General features: G+C 42.9%; 1 protein-coding gene across 2 annotated transcripts in view; it reads right to left on the minus strand.

The window, feature by feature from the left end:
* LOC144754701 (rho guanine nucleotide exchange factor 19-like) overlaps window positions 1-22,321 on the minus strand; it is a 202,334-nt gene that overhangs the window by 50,996 nt on the left and 129,017 nt on the right. For both annotated transcript variants that reach the window (XM_078642836.1, XM_078642837.1), the window contains exon 4: window positions 9,261-9,502. In XM_078642836.1, the coding sequence (XP_078498962.1) occupies window positions 9,261-9,502 (242 nt within the window). The remainder of the gene's footprint in view (window positions 1-9,260; window positions 9,503-22,321) is intronic.

Consider the following 22,321-nt stretch of genomic DNA (forward strand, 5'->3'; position numbering starts at 1 on the left):
GAAGTGATAGAGGCGTTGAGCAGGGTAATAGGGGGGGATTGGGCAGCAAGAGAAGATCTCCCTCAGGACATGTGCCGGGCAAAAGTCAGCGGGGGAACCAGTCTTAACTTTGCCCAGGAGGGTATGAAAGGCTTCTTCTGAAATCAGTGGGAATTGGTCAAGAAAGGAAGGGGCGGGGGGAGTGGAGGACAGACGAACAGAGAGGGTGCTGAAGGGATATTCTGTTTTATGGTAGTGATTTTCTCAATGAAATAGTCCTTGAGAATATTGGGATTGGGAAGGAATGGGTCTGGGCACAACTCTGTTAGAGGCAGCAAGCTCATACACGATTGTGAAGATCTCTTTAGATTTGTTTGCTGCCTGGTTGATTTTCTGAGAGAAATACTCTAGCTTGGCGGGGAGTATCGCTTTTTTATAGGCCCGAAGGAGGATCAGATGGGAAATCTTGAGGTCAGGGCAGTATCTGCAACGCCAGTGGCGCTCAGCCTGTCAAAGGGCCAGCTTCTGGTTTTTCAAGGCATTGGTGAACCACCTATTGGCGTCGTATGGACGACGTGTTCTAATTAGTCTGGGTGGAGCAACTGGATTACAGGCCTCTGAGAGCCAGTTATTAATGGTTTCTACCTGCCTATTAGGGGACAAGTCTGTCAAGGTAGGGGCAGAGGAGGCTAAGGAATTGCCTAGACCAGCTAGGTCTACCCTATTCCAGTTGCGGGCATATATATTTTTGGAAGGAGGAAGGGTGTTGGTCTCCCTCAAGGGGACGGAGAATGTGATCAAGGAATGATCGGACCAGGCACAGGGAGATATGGTGGGTGTGGAAATTGACAGATTGGCAGACCAAACCTGGTCGAGGGTATGCCCGCGAGTATGGGTGGGAGCAGTAATATGTGGCGTGAAGTTAAGGCAGTGGAGGGTGTCGGAAAAATCTTTGGACATGGTGTTCTCATGAGGATCACCTGGCCAAAAATTGAAGTCACCCAACAGGAGGACAGCGGAATTGTTAACTACCAGTGTGGCTGGTAGATCCTATATGGCTGGGATGAAGTGAGGCATGGGTTAATGGGGACGATAGAAGAGCACAATAGTGAGAGGGGACGCCAGATTCGTGGAACGCACCACTGAAAGTCAGTTGAGTTAATAGGATGGTGAGTGAGTTTGAAATTGAAGATTAGAGCGTAACATCATTGCTACTCCGCCGCCGGTCTTCCCCTCCGGGCGGTCAGCGCGAAGGATGTAGTAAGCGTCAGGAAGGGAAGTGAGGATATCAGGAAGGGAAGTGAGGATATCAGGAAGGGAAGCGGCCATATACCAAGTTTCAGTGAGGCATAGGATCTCGGGTTGGAGGGTGTCAAGAAGGTCAAAGAGTTCCAATTGATGGTTGACCGCAGACCGGGTATTAAGAAGGGAAACTGAGGCCATGGGTGGAAGGCTAGCCGCGAGTTTGGAGCAAGAATGAGGAGAAGCCGAGCGTGGCAGCTCCTTATGGAGGCTGGGATGACAACTTGCGGGATTAGAGTAATCATAACGGGCGATTTCAAGAGAAACAATCCGGGTCAGTGTTGAGGGATTAATGGGCCAGTCGTCATGATATGCCAGGAGTTGGTTAGGTAGGTAAGAGAGGGGACAGGCAGGGTGGAGGGCCCCGGGGCCCGGCCTGGCGCGGACGGGCGCAGACAGGCTTGCCTTTGGCGCGCGGCCGGGAAAGGCACATAGTTAAATAGAGGAAAAAGATTCATCTGTACTCCCTCTGTTGTGTTTCAATCGTTATTTGGGGGAAATGGCAAACATGGAAATGGAGCAGTCCTGTTTACTCAACTATGCTCTTACTCCGAATATCAACTACTATCAGCACCTCCAAGCCCATCATGGCAACTCCTTATTGCGCTAGGTCCACCGAGCACTAGCTGGCCCTAGCCTCCAGAGATACCATAGGAGTACGTATTAGTCTACGTACTCTGCGCCAAGAACCCCTGCACAGCGAGGAGATTACCCTCACAAACACACCTTGAACTGAGGAGAATACCTAAGAAAGTGTTAGGGGAGTCAGGGAAGATGTGGGTATATGAACAAGTCTTGGACTGGTTACAGACCATGTACGCTAGAGAAGGGATAGGGTGCTGTGGGAAAGGGTTATACTTTAGCATCTGCAGAAACCCTTCATGTCAAGCCTGGCTGTATTCAATAATCAATTGGGAAAGGATCACTTGTCCTGCACAACCTTAGGTATCTTGCAGGAGCGGGGGGTGCGTCCCAAATTAAAAGACCCTCATGCACGTGATGGGTATGTTGGTGTTGTAGCGGTGTATCTTGGTTCTCCGCTTTTTAATCACGTGTGTGCATAATCATCAGGTCGATCAGGTTATGCAACCTCCACTAGGAGGTATTAACCCAAGGTTGAAACAGTAGTGAGCCAGTGATAAGGAATCGTTAAAAAGGCCCGGAAAACCAGAAAGCAACTTTAATAAGTCTGGGTTCGGGTCTAGTAAACTCTGGTCTAGTGTATCTTAAGATACTTTTTATGAGCAGTGGATGCACTTAGAGTATGAATAAAAGGATTTAGTGAAAGGGAGGGGAGTTAAAAATTGGTCGACATGTTTCTGCCTCTTACGCCTTGATAGGACTTATAGGCTTTCATCAGGACCGTTATGTGAATACCGTGAAGGTAAGGGGGTGCGTTCAAGGTGCTCCAAATAAAGTGATAAGGAATAGGTATATTAACCTGTCTCTTGTTTTGAATGAGGTCTCAATGTACCGTGTGTGTGTGTGTGTGTGTGTGTGTGTGTGGGTAACGCGCTCCAGTCCGGTAAAAAAGGGCCTTCAGGCGGACTATTGCGTCCTGTCCTGGCGTCCTCTGTGAACGTGCTGCCTTCCTTGACCCGGAAAAAGCCTGGCTGTATGTCATGGCTCAGGACATGGCCCTGTAGAGCATAAGTGCCATGGTGTCCATATGGAGCATCCTTTGGTCCCGTGCTCAAGACACACCACTAATTTAGAGCGGAATGGAGCAGCAGTGACGTGCAAACGTAGCATATGACAACTACTGGTTGGTGCCAATTTGGAGGAGCTTCAATAGTGTAGGAAATAAAATGGGACTTCCATAACCAACGAAAATGACAATCTGCCCATGACTTTTAAAAATTACACACAGACATTTAGTGCATACAATGAAAACACTAGGGTTCAAAGGCTTTTCTCTGGTAATAATTCATGCTTTTTGAAAATGTTAAAACATGCACAGGTAAAAATTCGTAGTTAATGTAACTAGTTTAGATTTTGTTTTAATTATAGAATGTGTTTTCGTAACGTACAATAATTATTAAACGTGTGAAATGGTAGTGTATAGTTTGTATTAAATTAACTACATTAAAAAAAAAATGCACAAGAGCAGTGACAGCTAAATAGAATTTATAGTTTGCAACTTGAGGGTAAGACGCTTTATTTGACGTTGCCCTTAACAATAGAATATGCAGTGAAATAGAAACTCTCAGAAGCCTTCCTGATATCGTGTTAGTTGCTGGTAGAATGATATTTTAAACAAGCTCTATTCATGAACTGACTTAAAGCCTCATTTATTTTCTGTAGAAATATAACGCACAAACATTTCAAAATGCATTGCCACAATATGTTTCCTGTTTAAATAATATTTTTCTCTTGTAACAAATATATCGCGTTTATGAGGTAATTTAAAAAAAGTTTCAAATATGTTGTGAGGACAAAGAAATAGGCAGTGCCTGATGAATTGAGCATGAACTGGAGGAAGGGGAAGATGTGCTTACCAGAGAATTCTGGATTTCAATTGGAGAGGACAAGAACAGACCACATATTTTGTAACATTTACAGATTTAAAAACTTGTTCCTAGCTTAGGAGTTTCAGAGAACAGAGCAGAACCAGAGGTCGAGGGGAGACTTAGATCCATAACTGAAGAGAGCAGAGGTGATTTTGAGAACTGATCTAGATGGAGGGGAGCAGAGAGGTGCAGATCTAGATGCATGGGAGGAGAAACTATGATTCAGCTGCTGAAGAGGGGGAGGCAAGGCTGCAGAGCTGAACAAAAGGATTTGTGTCTCTGTGACATTTAATAAAACCCTAAGCTTTTTGCTTTGACTAATTGGATTTACCAATCGTTATTTGCTCTATGCTTTATTTTCTTTTTATGAGAAACTCTGTAATGATTGATTTATTAGCTTCATGCTAATCTCACTCTTGCCTTTATTTTTTAACCGTTTATGGGTTCGGGCCGACATAATTTGTGCCCAATTCTTAGAATAGGGAATCTTTCCTTAATGGAATTTGCAGCATGATATTATAATATGATCTGCACTAATTATAGTTTTCTATTATCAATTCTGTAATTTGCCTGATATTAGTCTACTCAATAAAGACTCAGAGAAACCATTGTCTTCAATTATAAAATAAAACCCTTTAAACTACTTACAAAATATTTATTTGAATTTAAATTATTTGCTTGTGTTTATGAGGGAGTTCTTTTGGTCAAAACATGGTGGCAAAGATTCGTCACCTCGAGAATATATATGAGAATATATATTGGCGTGGAAAAATAGTAATGGTAATTAAAGGTAATTCCCGCCACATTTACTAAATGTTCCAAAAAGATTTGTGAGATTTCCGCTCTAACAAATGCAGCACCAACTCAAGACACATTTGAGCTTCCTACCTTATCTGTTAGGGTGGAAGGAATAACTGAGGAGCTGCACACAACTGTTGTAGGAAGGGACTGTAATTTTGTTTCTACCGGAGGCCATGTTCAGAGTGACAGTCGGTCAAGAATGTATTGATATCCACAGCAACATCACAGGCACAACCAACCAAAGGATCATTATTGGACCAAGAGCGTTCAAAGGTGAGATGAAGCCAGGGTGGATGACCACAAAAGAACAGCAAACGAGAGATGGGAAGAGCAACATTAAATGTGGGGGATAGGGGGCATTCACTCCCACACCCCTGGTGAGACTGGACTGCATTCAGAGTAAACCTAAGGTGGTCAACAAAACCCCTCCCCTAAGTTATATTCAGAAGAGTCTAATACCATGACCAAAGCTCGACAGAAAAGGGAATGGTTTGATCAAGAACACAAAGTACAGTTGTTCCATTATCTGGCAAATTCCACTGAGGCTGCCAAGAGAATTTAGGCCGATAACAGATCTTCTGTGTTCACAAAATGTTTATCAGTGTGTCCCCCTTTCAGCATTATCAGTATGTGGAATGGGAAAAGAATGGTCACCACGTCCATCAAGAGAACCAAAAAATAGTACTGCTGCAGGACACTGCAGACCTATTCCCTCACACAGGAAAATACACAATTGCAAACAAAATGGCACACAATAAGACCCATCGGGGAGAAAAAAGCTATCCTCCAAAGAAAGTGCAGTGGCAAAACAGAAGTGTTACAAAGGATGAAAGAAATTGGCGGCATGAAGGACCAATCATATGGATCAGGAGGCTTAGAAGCAAACTCACAAGAAGTTTAATATACTTGAAAACGAAATTTGCTCCCTTTTACAAATGTTAGCATGGTGTGGTTTTGGGAACAAGGTATGAGGTAGAAGGGTGCTCACCGGTCATCTAAAGTCCCAGGGAACATGACCTGGAGTATTCAGAGGTGGCTAGGAATCCCAGGGTTGTTTTGATGGGGAAGTTGGGTTCTTACAGAGTCAGTTTATGGGTCAGTTAATATGCAGTTGAGGTTACAGGTTAAGAAACTATTCTACTGGCACAGGTATGGTTTCCACAGCTCTAGTAGAACAAGGCCATAAAGACTCACTAACCTCTGCTAACAACAAAGTAGAATGGAATACACAACACCATGGTTAAGATTATTAGGTGTAATGCTAAATGCCTCTGTGAAAAGCAAAGCATGTTACACTAAATGAAGGGAAATATATATGCCAATACAAAGGGAATCTCTCCTTCAAAGGCACTGGTCTTTCCATAGTTGGAAATGGCTGTCCAAATAATTCTTTGCTGTCCAAATAATTTTTTGCTCAGTACATTATCAGACAGGTGGAGTTACTATGCTTCTACTAGGTGCCATTTGTGAAGTGGTAAAAGCTGTACCAGGCAGTACAAGTAGGTCTGGGCCTCTTGTGCTTAAAATAGGTTCACACTATACACAGATGTTAACCTGTGTGCCCCAAATATTGGGTAAGGAAAAATTCCTTAAGTGCGCCATCACCCACATAATAGAAGGGGAGCTAATACTGCATGAGATCTTGACATAGTTCTGGATAGCTCTAATCATAGATGCTCGATTCAAAGAGGACAGACAGGCTGACCTTAAATAGAGAATACAGACTGACTGAAGAGTATGGGAATGGCTGATGATTATCAATCACAACACTCAGAATATACATCTTACTTATCTGTACACCCTAGTCATATGCTAGGTTAGATCAAATCCTTGTATCAACATCCATTTTACAAATTATACAGGAAACATGACATATAGGCCTAACCATGCCCCTGTTACCTTAATGTTTAATGCTTCCTTATGGACTATTCCCTGAATGGCATGGAAAGTAGAAGATGAATCAACATTATCAAAGGAGCGAGGTTTGTGAAGTATGAGTACAAGTTGACCACGGATGCAGACATCTCGATTCAAAAAACTGTTCCTATTCATCCACTAGCCACCAATGAAAGTCTATTGAGCAAACCGAAGTGGCAGTATTTATGATTAACTTACAGAAATCACATTTATTGAAAATAGCCACACAGAGGCAGATTCTGGTTCTACAGGACCTCTCCCACTTTCAATGGGTGAAGGAATCAATAACTTAGATAGGGGTTCAAATAATATCTACCAGGGAATAGGTAATCACCACCATTATATACTTACTTTCAAAAGCTATTCAGAAGGACTTAAAATCATGGCATATGGGGGGTTTTCTTTGTTGGGTTGCTTCCAAACAGTCCCAATACTGATGCCTTCCTCTTTGCTTAAAACTATGTATAAAGTGCATTCATTTGATCTTGGCTGATAAAAGGCAAGGATCATGTGTGATTTTCTAAGATCACCATGAAAGAGTGATTGGTCTCCCCAATGTCATGAATACGGTCAGACTGGTCAACTTCACTCCATTATAAATTTTTAAATGAGTGGAATCCGAAAAACACGTTTGCTACATAAATCATATCAATCATTGCTGGGACCTACATTTCAAATACTTATTGGCTTGAGTAGATGCCAGGTACATGGGGCAATATTCCTCCCCAGTTAGGAGAGGCAACCCACATGTCTGATCAGAGAAGTCAACGATTGGGCCTCTCCCTCCTGTCCCTCACCTTCAATGGCATTCGTAGAAAATCCCACCTTAGCTCCAGTACTTGAGGAGAATTCTTATTGCATATGGGGAAAATCAAAGGGTGTACGAAAATAGGCAAGCTGTTTAAGGTAGAGGGTGTTTAGCCCTTTTGAACCATCAAGAAGGAGCAAGGCAACCACAATAGAACAATTTCATGATCAGATAGGGAACTACCACATGCTAGTCAGCATCTAATCAAATTTGAAAGATGGATTCTTACAAAAGAGTGACAAAAGGGTGATCTGAGATTTATACATGTATAGTAAGCATTCCTACAATAAAGATTGCAGCTGAAATATAATGGGAATGAAAGATAGGGTGCACACTCACAGCAAATAGAATGGGATGATACATTATTTAGAATACTTCCTCACCTAGATACGTTATTGGAAAAGAAGTCTGCATTAAAAGTGTACTCTACTGGTATCGCACACCCCTCGAGATTCATACTATTGCACTGCCCAAAAATCCCAAACTATTTGACAAAGATAATTTATGCAACTGATTGACTGTCAGACAAATACACCCAAGATTCATGAATTACACAATTACTGGGTCAGTCCAAAAAGCAGAGTGGCACACCACATTCCACAAGGGGTAAGTAGATCTTAATAGCAATATGTGCAACAAGACTTTGATGACAACACAATGTGGCAAGACCAAATCTGTTAAGAGATGGGATAGATTGGGTCTGGGATATTTTAGGGATGGAAAAGATCACACATTCACATGAATGGAAAGCAGACACCTGTGAAACCTAAGAGGTACCTCTTTGAATAATTTAGAGAACTCCTACACCTAAGGGTTTTAAACTCAATGCAATATGCCCACAGAGAAATTGCAGTACTAAAAGCTTTTCCATTTGTTAATCATTGATAAAATAACATCTGCATAGGAATTACTGCTACATCCCCTCTACAATAGGTGTATATTCTTTCAAGGAATAGGTGACTTAATAATGAGGTAGTACCAGCGCATAATTGGTGGGCAGAGGCCTGCTTTTTGATTGTTCAGGTATACACATTTTCATGATCTGTGACACTGATAAAGCTGTGCAGGCTATGTGATGTTGCAAGTGTATATGTAAACAATAAACACCAATTAAAAAAAGATTGGGAAAAATTATTAGTCTGGCAAAGTGCCTATGAATTTTTGCCATTCAATTTTCACTAGTCTGCGAGACACATCAGCAAGCTAAGCATCTGCTGTGGAGATCAACGTGAAATCCACCATTTTGTTAAAGCCCAGTTTGACTCTGCTTTTCTACCTTTTAAGGTGGTAGAAAGTATTTCTATTGAGTTATGATAACATTAATAGTGCTTTAAAAATCCAATCCAGTGTGCTCTTCGCATCTTCTGTATTGAAGAACTCTTTATACTGTTGCTCAAATCCCATTAGTATAAATACAAAAATAAAAAACTTTCAGTACTCGTATCCACAGCACACACAGGTCAGTGCCTCCTAGATGATCCAGCTTTAAAAGAAGGAAATTAGGCATGCTGGGAAAGCTTCAGATCCAAAAAGATGACCTGAAAAGGAAGAGCTCCCTAAGTTTCTGCTAGTGATAGCCAGAGAAAGCTACTTCAATCTGTGCTATTCTCAAGGACAACAAAGTGATACCTCAATCTGTTCCATCTGGCTCAAAGAGGGCCTCCATCAGCCTATGGTATTTTTACATAGTAAGAGGCCACCAGAAGTCTGTGGTAGTGTTAGGCAGAGAGACACTCTGAGCGGGCTTGAGTGGATCCCTCATTCTCCAGTATTGTCAGGTGCAAAGATCTGTCATCCCATCTACCATGTTTTATATCCTCAATTGCATCACTGGCAGGGCTCTTATAAACAATCCCCTTGTAAGTATTCTAGACCACATATCATGTATACAGACCCCTTCACATTTTAACACTTTCAGACCTCCAAGTGGTTGCTCGCCTTACCTCTTGCAGTCTACGTTCCTGGGGGGTGATGTGCTTCAGCAGCCCACTCTTCTTCACCTGCGGAATCTCCTGCCAGGAGGAGAAGGTTGAATCCCGAGGAGACATCAGAGGAGGAGACAGGAGCCCTGCCGTCATCATGGCTGCCATGGAGACGGAGCGGGAGCGGTCCAAATGGAAGCCAGGCGAGCCAGGGCTTGGGTCCACTCCAGTGAACTTTGACCAGTACTCCTGGTAAAGGGGTTCTGGTAAGGAGAACAGGAGCTAGGATCAATGAAAATATAACCAAACTTCCGACCACTGACAGTTAGAACCAAGCAAATATTTGTGTCAAAATGGCATCTTCCTTCTCCAATGGTTCATTCTGCCAACCTCCTTTGTTAACTTCATGGACTTGTGTATAGTGCTTAATCGGTGCTGGTGGTGTACACATGCACTTCATTTTAATTGTAAATAAGACAGCTGATCACTACTACTGCTGCTGTTGCTGTATTTGATGCACTCTTATCCAGGTGATATACACCATAGAGATGCATAAATAGCACCAGAGACAAGCCTCATTACAGCATTAACGCACATCACTAATCACTCTTACTTATGTGCTATGAAAATCACAAAGAATGTTCCCTTCACAGAAAGTGCCCGTAGTGGGAGATATGTTGCTGTAGAAGGGACCTTTAAAATCACAGACTTTCCTGTGCAGAAGAGTGAATATGTACAGGAAAATGGTGCTCATCTTCACTGCTACAAGTTCCTTACATAAATTAGGCAAGGGATAATGGCAACAAATTCTGTTTAAGTCGGTTCCTTCCCAAGGAATGGTGTAATTTGGTGATGACACAGGTCATCAAAGGGGGGGAGGGGGGGACTGATAGAGCGCCATGTTATTCTTAAAATTGTAGGGGTGCGTCATAATCATGGGTAGTTAACACCCGCATATTTAGAGGACTGTATTAACGTGTGGTTATTATAAGTGTAGTAATTAATCAAATTATGTTAGAATGTCTAGAATATTCATATCGTTTGAAGATTAATGTAGTGATTGACCGAGAATATGCCTTAAGTAATGCAGAAATTATTGCTTCACGTATAAGATGTTGCATTAGGATTAAACGTTCACCCTATTAAAAGTTGCAAATGTAGGTTTGCTTATTTACGAGTGAAATATAATGCTTTTATAATTATTTTGAATGTAACGCTTATGATATAGCTTAGAAATGTGTGTAAATGTAAAGGCCTGATTGTATGAAAGCACCACTAAAGGCCTAATTGTGTTTTCGTAGATTGGCTAAATGTTGTAGGCCGAAATGTATTTTACTTGGGAAGGCTCCTTTTCTTAGTTGAATTTGGATTGTAGATTTGTGTACGTGCAAGGTCCATCTGCTCACAGGCTTTCTGTTGCAGGTGCAAGGACACATGTTTCATTAGGCAGAACAACCTTTTGTTTTAGGAGTTAGGATGGTAGAGTCGAGCACGGTGGGAGTGAACAGGAATGTCAAGACGATACTTTTGGCGAAGAAGGTGCCTGGGACCCAAGGACACACCAACGGTTTTGGATGAAGTTGAAGTTTTGTTGGAAAAATACAGGAGAGGAGACCTGCCGAAGGGGTGTGTTTAGGATGTTTAATGTTTTGGGGATTTTGTATTAGGGACAGTACCCCGAGGGTGGAGAGGAGAAGGCTAGAGGGGAAGCAAAAAGGAGCATCTTAGAACGAGCTCTGTAGCTTAGGCTACTTACCCATGGAAAGTGAGTGAACTTCTTAGGAAGGCTTTACTGCGGACACCTTTTTCTCTTGCCTGGGTGGGATTGCTAAGTAGGGATGTCACCTTAGAGATAGTGTAGGGATAGACTAATATTCTATTATTTTCTTTGAGCGAACGCAGCAGAGACTTCAAGCAGGAATTATCATCATTTGCCTGATGCTTTTAGAAATAACACTGATAATATTGAGTCGTATGAGACTTCTGCGTAGGATTATGTTTGTATTAGTGCCTGTTTATTTTCTTAATCTCTTGCCTGTATGTCCAGTTATTTTTGGCTTTGTAATACATATTTAAACTGATTCTGTAGTCAGTGGTCCATTAAATTTGATTGATTTGGGTTCATACAAAATTATTATGAATTTGATGTTCTTCCCTTTACACTTCTTAGCAGACAAAAACGGTCTACTCGACCAAAGATTCTAATGATTTGATAGATAGAGAAAATCTAGATAAGAATCCGGCTGCCACAGTTCAATAGAACTCTATGATAAAGTAACAATAGAACACTAAGGAATCAATTGACAGACAGCTTCTGCTGTTAAAATAACATGTTTAATTCAGCGTGCCAGGCCTTTTCATACGACGGAGGAGGATTTGAAAAGTTATAGAAAATGTTTTTTCATTTGAGCTTTCCCGTGCACTAAACATAATTTCAGATTATGCTTTTTCCTTCTTCTCCGTTTATTAATATAATTTTCACAGCAGCCCATCAAAACAAACTTTTACAGAAAATTACATCTCCCATCATTCTTTTTATGACCACTTTAAAGCAACCAAGCTGTCCCTGGTGCCATAAAACACCTCAACACCATTTTGAAATCAAGTTTCTTTGCCGCTAACCATTCAGCTAAGTAACAGGAAGTGATTTTTTTTCTCCCATAGATTATGGTGCGGTTTGTATCGTTTTGCTCTGCTATATTAGGCCCCACTCAACCAGCTACTACTAACGCACCCGACCAGGGTGCCCAGGTGCAAGAAGTGCTCTGCAGGACTGATGTCTAGTGGCCAAATCCCCTTTTTACCTCCCCCGCAAGTGCACAAGCAGCAACTCAGGAAACCCAAAAGTAGCTGGCTGTGAGGACACGCCAACACTTGGCAAGAAGAGTGACTTCCAATGCATACACTTACCCTGCTTACTTGTGGAAGATTCCCATCACTTCCCCCACACCCAGAACACTGGGGCAAGTATAAACTGCATCTACAGGCTACACCGGCGGGGACAATTGTAACCGACCTGCCTCCTGTAAAGCAGCCGAACATCTTGATCGCTAACCCCCTTTTTTCTGAGCAGCATACCTCAGAAACCCCCACTGCTCCCTCACTGAACCTAAATACCCATCACCTTAAATGACAGACACTTGCATCAGGAAGAGGTTCAAGAATAGGTGATTAGAAACTAGTACCTTCTTGAAGACTTCCTTTTTGAAGCTCTTGACAACCATGTCCCCCACTTTGTAAACAGAGACCTGACTGTTGCCCTCCAATGCTTCACATGTCAGTTGAGGAAGTACACTCCTAACTCCACCTTCTCTAAACCCTTCATGCCTCCCACAATCCTTCCTCAACACAGGGGTGTTGAGCCCTTGGCCAAGTCACCTGAATAGCTACATGCAGCCACCATGAACCGGTTTTCACTGAGCCTCATCCCTGACCATGCTTATTCAGTGTTTGGACCTTCAGCTAGAGACACATCCCCTTGCCCTAGGGATGGTAACCACGATTTGGACATGGCATCCACTCACTCCTCACATTTTTACAACTCTCATATCCCACCTCTCCATGCCAAAAGCTCACAAATAAGCTCTCTGGACCACCCAGAATTCCAATACTTATACAACGTAGACTCTTCCTACTCCTTGGACTTTGATCCTGACTACATTATCCGACCCCCTCTTCCAACTTGTCCCCACTTCCTCCAATGTTCAACTACGTGCAATCACGACTACTCAGAAGCTCTGACCACAAGATCTGCAATCGACTGCGCTCTGAATGCCCCAGACCCGACATCCCTGACAAGGTAGTGGAACTTCTGAAATGAACCCTGACCTGTGACCTTCCTCAAGCAGTCAGCGAAAGAGCCAAAGAAGGATACATGCAGGTCATGGAAGGCCTGTGAAGACAAGGTCCTCGACCTGGCAGGTTCCCCTCCACAACATTTTAGAAATGGTCGTTCAGGTGAAAGATGCTGGCACACAAGTAGATCCAGACAATCTAGTGGGATGGGCCTTCTAGGCAATTCCAATTGTGTCTTGTCAGTCGGGCGACAACAGCATAGACAGGCCCTACGGCTAATGGCCTAGTATTTGGTGACAAATTTGTTAAGGACCTGGGAAGCTTTGTCCAGACCTTTACAGCCCTGGGCAAAGCCCAATCATCCTTGAAAGAGTGTTCCACCTATGGATTTTTGGCCAGGCCGGTCAATATAGAGGGCGTTCAGCTGGGCTATACTTCATTACAAGGCCCCTCCAGAGGCTTCCATTCACAAGGCCACAGATACACCAAAAACCAATGCTCTTTCTACCCCTCCAGATATCGAGGGGGTCAGGGAGATACAGAAGAGGGACCTTCCAAAACAAAGGAAAGGTCTCCGCTGGCTCCTCCTCAGGTAAGCTTCATATCTCCAAAGTCCATTACCCTGAGGGGCAGAACACTGATTTTCTCTCCAACTCAGTGAATCTTGTGAAAGACTCATGGATGCTGGAAATGATCCATGGATTTAAGATACAGTTCTAGGGGTCCCCTTCCCAATACAGCCACACTCCGGCCCTCTATTTTTCCAGACAAGAGTGGATTTTAATAGTTCAGGAAGACTCTGTTTCTTCAGAAGGAAGAAATATGGCAATCGACCCTACACCTGACAGATTTCTATAGAAACATTATTGTGGTCACCAAAAGAGGGGGAGGGGGTTCCTGCTTAGTGGTCCAATTTAAAATCATTAAACTGCTGGATTCTATACTGACATTTCAAGATGGAAGGCATCCATCTTCTCAATGATCTAATACAGAGTGCAGACTGGATAGTATGGCTAGATCTGAAATATACTTATTTTCCTTCCTCACAATTTGACTCCAACGGTCAAGGGTACAAACACAAACTTCTGTTTCAGGCTATCCTCCACCCCTTGGTGCTTTACCAAATTCATGAAACCGGTGGTGGAACACCTTCACTCCAGAGGGTTCTGATTGATTACGAATCTCGATGACATCCTAACGGCACAGGAAAAATGTACTCTCCAGACCCACTTAAATGGGACTATTCCCCTTCTCCAGGACTTTGGGTTTCTGCTAAACAATGCAAATAACTCCTTACTCCTTCCCAATGCATGGATTTCCTGGGATTACAGATCAACTCTCTGACAGCCCAACTGCCCTCCCTAGCCAGGCTAGTAGGACATCTAGCCTCCTGTATCCAAGCCATTTTTCCAGCCCCCCTTGCACTACATGGCCCTTCAAAGTTTCAAAATTCAGCGTCTATAAAGAGGGATGCCATACGTGGATCTGATCGATCTGACTTTAGACACCAGAGCAGTACTTCAGTGGTGGCTAGACCACATGTTGACCTGGAATGGCAAGGCCATCTTCGGCAAGCACCTAGACATCATTATCGAATCAGACGATAACTTAGGTAGCTAGGGGGGCCTGGTGCAGAAATATTTCAATTGAAGGCCGTTGGGCACCAGACAAATCAAACCTACACATAAATTACCTAGAATTACTGGCAGGGTCTTTTAACAATAAAAACTCAAGCCCCTTAAAAGTTGCACTGCTGCCTTCTGCTCCAGATGGACATCTAAGCAGCCCATTACATAAACAAGTTGAGGGTGAACCAGATGCCAAGGCCTGCTAAGACATCACAAAAAGTTCTGGCAATATGGTCTCTAACACCGCATCTCAGTGAGAGGGGATTATCTCCCAGAGTGGAACAACGTAGTGACCAATTGAAACGAGAGACCTGCAAGATTTCAGCAATTGAAAGCTGAACCATTTTGTTTTTCACAATCTCTCCAACATCAATTGGGATTGGGTCTATGCCACACTGACCTGTTTGCCTCTCACCTCACCACTCCATTGAGGAGATTCTTTTCCTGGAGGCTTGATCTGATAGCCACTGCCACATATGCCTTTCTCCAGAATCGGCATGGTATCTTTATTATGCCTTCCAGCAAGAAGGCAGAATTTATAATGGTGACCCTTCTGTGGAGAACTCAGTCATAGATCATGGTACTTCTAAAGATGCTATGTAACTCTCCTGCCCACCTTCTACTGTCCTGGAGCTTCCAATTGATCCATTGGGCCTTCAACATCCATTGGGCCTTCAACATCCTTTAATCCTCCAGAATCTGTTGCACCTTATGGCCTGGCGAATTTCAGGAGATTAAGGCTCTTGCCAGGCCTACTGGAACAATCTGAGAGCTTCATCGCCCAATCTTGGTCTGCAGTCACTCATAAGAGATGCTCTTCAGAATGCTGAAGGTCGTTGGGTTAGAGAGACTATCATAATCTGGATACCTTGGGGGGCTCAAGTTACCTTTGTGATCAATTTTCAGGTAGAATTGGCCTCTGGTGGCCTGGGCTTGAACGTCAGTCAATAACTATTGTTCAGCTATTTAAGCCAGTTGGTCTGTTGTAAGTGGGAAACCAGTCAGTAAACATCCTCTGGTATGGAGGGTTAAGCAAGGTCCATCTGTCTAATCCTCCTGAGCCAAAATATAGCGGCTTATGGTATTTAAATATCATCCTACATTTTCTTCAGAGATAGCCTGCTAATGCAGATCTAACCAAGAAACAACTCTTCCCGAAACTCACAATGCTACTTTGCCTGGTCTCCTGCAGAAGAATATCTGATAAGGCACTGGATTTAAACAGGACGGCTATTTTCTCCGGACAGAGTTACTTTCAAGCTGTCTAAAAGAACCAAAACCTGTTGGAAAGAATTTGTATCCAAATTTCCCTGACAGTCCAAAGCTCTGTAATATCAAATCTCTAAAATAATACGAGGAGCGCACTAGAGACTTCAGACAACCCACTGGTGGTCAATTACTTATTGCCATTCAAAAGCCTTTTAATCTGGTCTTCTCTGCCACATTAGCAAGATGGGTTAAGTGGCTAATGGCGGAAGCCGGGATAGACGCGATTATATTTGGAGCTCACTCGGTCAAGATGGACAACTGCTTTCAATTTTTTTTTATTGGGTTTGCAGCTTCATGACATTATGATAGCAGCAGACTGGTCTGCTGAATCCACGTTTAAGTGATTTTACTATAAACAGATTCTAGATGTAGTCTCAGTGGTATTGGGAAACCTTTATACAGGCATAATCCGAAATCTCCGATCACGATATAGAATTTAAAAAATTCTAGCTTTCAAGTCTAGAATTTAATTCTATTAAGGACTCTGAGGTGAGGATTAGCCCACCTTGAGATTTGATCCAAACTTCATGATTGTGTACACCTATCAACCCACCCTGAAATTGTAAAGCATTAATTATTGCAATATCATATCGTCAATACAGAAATGATACACAATCCTTTGTTTTTCCCTCCAAACAATTACCAGAAACAGGAGAGAGAGGACGGAAGGGCGAAATGCACTTTGAACTTCACATCCTATAGACCATCCTGGACAGTTCCATTTTCCGGACGCTGCTTCCAGAGGATGCACTTCTATGGTTCATTTTTTTCAACTGTTGGAGATGGCTATGGAGTCTGATTTTGTTTGCTACGCTAAAGGCAAACAAACAAACAAGGAAAGAGGATTTTAAAATGGTGTTGAGGTATAAAAAGGGTGTGAAATCATAATAATGGGAAATATGTTTTTCTGTACAAGTTTATTTTCATTGGCTGCTGTGAACATTCCGTTAATAAAGAGCAAAGAAGGAAAAGCATAATCCTTGCCTCAGAGTCCTAGATAGAATTGAAAATTCTGGAGGAGAAACCTAGAACACGTTTTAACCCCTCACTCTGTTGGTTACCTCGGTCTCCTCCATAGAATATCTCGTTAAAGATGATGTCATAAATGCAGTTTGCTCATATGGGCACAGGTGCATTGACTCCCTGCTGCTGCGAGCCACTACCTCCCAGGCTCCTTTTGTCTGTTTAAATTGGTCCGGTAAGTTCCTCTATTCATTTTATTTCCTTCTGGGCAGGGCTGCGGATCTCTAAGTGGACGGGATGAACAGCTGAGGTTGAAATTTAGCTGCACATGTCAGATTGGCTGGTATGGTTGCTCTTGCCAGCCTGACACGCACAGTTCAGGCTTTCACATTGAAGGCATCCATGGAGATGCATCAGCAAAGACACAGCCCCATCAGTCTTCAATGGAGCGTCGTGCTTCCATGCCCCAGCCAATCCCAGCACTGTGTTTCTGATGCTGCTTAGTATCATATGCAGCAAAAAAAAAAAAAAAGTTGCATTACATGCAGTCGGGTTTTACTAAAATCTATATTTTGGAAGCAATTTTTTATCTTAAACCTTTTTTCGCATTTTGTAGCAGCCTTTCTTATACTGTGTGCAAGGCAAGTTTAACATAATGACTTCACAGTGCTTTCTTTCATAGACTGGGACCTTATAGTCCTAAACATACACAAGTCACTATTCACAACTGCACCAACCAGGGTTAATTTCTATGGCTCTCTGGTTAAAGACAGACCTATGTAGAGCATTAACTAATAGAGGTTTCATAATGTATGATAATCCATTTCCCACTGATTAAGATAACTTGCATATCATTTTCAATTAAGCTGCGTTTTAATTTACGTGTAGATATCTGAAGGGGAAAGACTGAAAAACGTTACAGAATATTTTGGGTTTTTTGCCAGGCCTTTGACCACGCCCATTCACCCCACTTCCATTGCGTACAGCATTACATTTCCAAATAAATTTTTTCATGCACTTTGACCACTGAACAGCAGACACACAGGCATTAGCAAGCAAACACCACAGATTTCTCCGAGGCTGTGTTATCATCAGACACAAGGTCATCTCCGGTATCCTCAGGCAATGTGACAGCCATGTGTACCAATACCTGGTCTGATCCCAGGCTACTAGAACACCAGGCTTTGTGACTACTAAGTATGTCACTATTCAGACTGATGGCAACCAGTAAAATGAGAAGATTGAGACACTTCTCAGGATCACCCCAAGCACTGAGAGTACAGAGGTATTCGGCCGCAATCTGACACCAGGGAACCAGAGTTGAATACCAGCCACAAACCTCCCACGCCCTGCCTGCCCCAACTTTTCTCTTGCGGTCTGCTCCCCCTGCGTATTTGCAGTCTCCCAAGCACCTATGGGTACCTTGTGCCTGCCACTCCTGTTCCTTCAATATCCCTACCACGAAACCCATACCATTCACCTTCTGTCATCCCTGCACGGCTTCTTAATTCACATCCTACTGCACCTTCAGTTCACATATTTCTGGCTATGGACCTACCTCATAAGGCCCAGCACTTCTCATCCTTTACCCCTCTGGTTACCCTCTACCTTGCCACTTGACTATTGATTTGGGCACCCACCACTCCAAGTCTGCCCCTTCACTCACATAGTCTTCACCATGCCCTGTGCCCCTTTATCCAAACTTTCCCTCTCCACTCATCTGGTGTCTTGTACTAGTGCTTATTGCCACTATGTAGGGCACTGAAGCAATTGCCTACATGGGCAGTAAGCAATTAATGCCAAGCACTACAGAGCTCAGATAACCACGCTGGGTGGTCAGGAAAATACAACCCAACGCCTTGTAGGGTGCTCTACTACTTTTTAATCTTTATTGCTTGCTGCCTTATTGTGTCCAGTCAGAAAAATCACAATAACTTGTATTCCCTCAGTAGATTTTATTTGCTGAGGTATATCAATAAATAAAGAAATCTGTGTGGTGCTCACTGCATTATCATCTCAAAGTCTGTTAGAAGTTCTCTGCCTATACTGATTAAGCAGCTACTCATGTCATTATCATATGAAATCCCTTTATTGTTGTCATAACTACAATTTCACCATAGCTTTATTAACATTCTTGCTTTCTCATATTTGCTTGAAAATGCTCCATTTGCTCACTCTTTTATAACATTTCCTTTTATGACATTAAGGCTCGCTCTCTCGCCACAGGGCACTTAACTTTTACGCCTCACCACTTTCAAATGTCACTGCATAATTGACCAAAAATACAAATTTGCCCGAACTGATTTTTTTAACCAGTTTGTTTTGTATGTGCATCAACACCTCCTTGTTCATTTACTTCATCAAACACCACGGGCAAGGATTTACATTCAATAACTCCTATTCGAGCATCATGGCCTTCATGTGTGCCTAATATTGGTCATATTTGTATAAAGTCACCATTCTAGTTATTCATTAACCCCTTCCGCGCTCATGACGAGCTCAGCTCGTCATGAGTGACGACGCTCGTACGCTCATGACGAGCTGAGCTCGTCATGTAACGCGTTTTTTTTTTTTTTTTTTGTTTTTTTTAAACGCAGCGCACAGCGGGAAAACCGCTAGCACCCATGCGGTTAAACCCTGTTGGGTGAAGTTCAGTAAAACACTAACCAACTGGCAGGTAGCTGCTATCATTGGAAGTACATGTTCCAATATGCAGAGGGGACTTTCTCACATGGCGGAGAAAGATATATCAGTGTATTTGAAAATGTATCCTTATTCAGCTTATGAAGTGCACACCATGAATTCAATGAAACAATCATTGACCAAAACAAGTGCAAGGTAACTGGGCTATTAATGTGTGAGATATGAGACTTGTACAAGTAATAGGTCCACAATTATCCCCTCACTGGGAACCAATCGCCCCACTTGTAGCACCCGAATCACTTAGGGTAGTGAAGCAGGGCAGTCCAAGGCCTACTCAGGGGATGTTCCGTGGGCTATTAATCATTATACTCCGCAACAGCAAATCCTATTCAGTGTCTCCTCCGAGACTTGGTATCCAGCCTCATGGAACCCTTGTCATCTACAGCCTAGAAGCTTCTTCTTGCTGGAGATTTTCGAGTTCCAAAAAAAACTATCTGAAAGTAGAAATCTTCAACGTAACTTCGTCCAGCAGCTACCGGGTGACGATGCCTTCTCCTCTGACATTGTCTCACTGTGCTGAACTTTACTTTATCTAACATTTAAATCCTAAATGTTTTCAAAATCAGAGGGTAAGCGCAGACCGGGCCCAATCCACTCCTTGTATCTGACCTGCACACCATCATGGTTAGCCATAACTTTCAACTTTGCCCAGATCTCGCATGACTAAATGTCTACAGTTGGCGCTTTGCTCTTTTAGGGGCTAGACTGGTCTTTAAACGTTGAACATTCTTAACACCAGTTCTACGGATTGCATTTTTGTCATATTGGTGTCAAATGTATTAAAATGTACTCTATTTTTCTAAATTGGTGTGGGATTTTTATTGTGTTGTATTTTCACTTTATTACTGTTCAGGTGCTGCAGAAATACTTTACACATTGCCTCTAGGTTAAGTCTTACTGCTTTGTGACAAGCTACCAGAGGGGGACTCTACCCAGGTCAATAACTAAGTGGGAATTCTCTCCTATTGAATATTGTTGCTTAATTATTCTACTTTTAACCAGTGCAAGAGAAAAGGACAGAAAAAGAGAAAAGATTGAGTAACAATAAGATATGGAAATTGTGACGAGTGTAGAAAGGGATGAAAAAGAAAGCGCACGATTTAAATGGACAGAAGTTTTGGGGTGGAAGAAGAAGTATACAATGGAATCAAGGCTTGGCAGACTGCTCTGCAACACCTGGCGTTCAGCCATGCCAGCAGAGGACTGCGGACAAACTTTGGTGCCCTGATTTTTTTTTTACACATATCAATCATTGCTTCTGCCACAGTGCATCTTTTTGAAATTCTTGGTATTGCTATTATATCTATACACCCTTTCTGCTCACCTCATTACTGGTTAACTTAATTAATCAAATAAAGATTTTACAGTGGCACACAGAACAGGTTCTTTAGAGATAATGGGAGAAAGATGTAACCCTACAGTCTCCGAACAGGACAATACACAATCCTGGATTTAAATCCCAGCTTCCCCACTTGGCCAAGCTGCGTGATCCTTAAGGCTATAGCATTACTTCACTATGTATCATTTTCCTTATCCATTCAGTTTGAGAACACATTGAAGTAATTTGGTACAGGATTTGGGCTCTACAAAAACTTAATTTATATGGTTAATATAAAATACCCTTATTTTACATTGAATAAGAATTTAGGCTCTATAGATAGAGAACATGACAAAGTGACAATTTGGGTAACTCACAATGTTATTTGGGCATGGGGCGGTTCTTGATGGTTTCATTTTTAAAAAATACTTAAAATGGGTGTGCCTTCGAGACCAGAAAAAAAGGCCACCTGAAGTGTGAAGTCCGTCCGCTGGGGAGATTGCACCCAAATATCTCCTATGATCCACTGCCCTCAAGCCCAAATGTGGCAGTGCTGAGCACCTATGTGAATAATATACCGGCTGGACCCCCAGAATTCCAGCAAAAACCTGTCGGATGTGAAAATGGATCCTGCGGCACTCCGATTATCGACATTTCCGCCATGCACCTGCCACATAGAGCGTACTTGACCACAAAAGACTAAGGAAGAGGTCTTCACGTTTTTCAGCCTGCTCAACTACCCCCTCCTCCTCCTCCTCCTCCTCCTCCCCCCCTAAATCACCTTAACGCAGCCCCACATTGAGTGTGCAGCCCCAATGCTAGGTCTGGGACCTACCGCAACAGATTTGCAAGATGGCGCCACGATGATTGACTGTCCCCCACACAAATGCCTCATAGCGCCCGAGGCAGTAGAAACATTGTGTACTGAAGAATGCCTGTGTGCGGGCCCACTTTCTTGTTGTGGGTATTCCACGCCGTAAACACCCGCTCTGCAAAATAGCACTGCGGTGACTCCCTATCCTGCGCACCCATACCGCTCAGCAACCAGGGCCCCTAAGATACAAAATGAAAATGTAAGCCCTTAGCCATCAATCCAAGCACCTAAGGCAGGAGCGTCAGAAGTGCAGTCGCTCTACCTAGGCGAGGCCTAGATCACATTGAATTATTTGTTAATTAGATGGGAACATAAAATGGCGCTGCAGAGATCCTATCAAACCACGCACCCGCCCCTCATAAAACCTTGCATGCTGAAGGGGATAATAAGACTGACTGTTTAACGCATCTCCTCTGCCACTCCCAATGTGAGGCGAGTCCCACCCTACACCTCATGCTCAATCGACATGTACTTATGGGGACAACTCACAAATCGGTGCCACTTGCAACCTTCTCAGATCAAAAGCGCGTGG

The sequence above is a fragment of the Lissotriton helveticus genome, chromosome 5_1, assembly GCF_964261635.1.
Source record: "Lissotriton helveticus chromosome 5_1, aLisHel1.1, whole genome shotgun sequence".
NCBI classification, from domain to species: domain Eukaryota; kingdom Metazoa; phylum Chordata; class Amphibia; order Caudata; family Salamandridae; genus Lissotriton; species Lissotriton helveticus.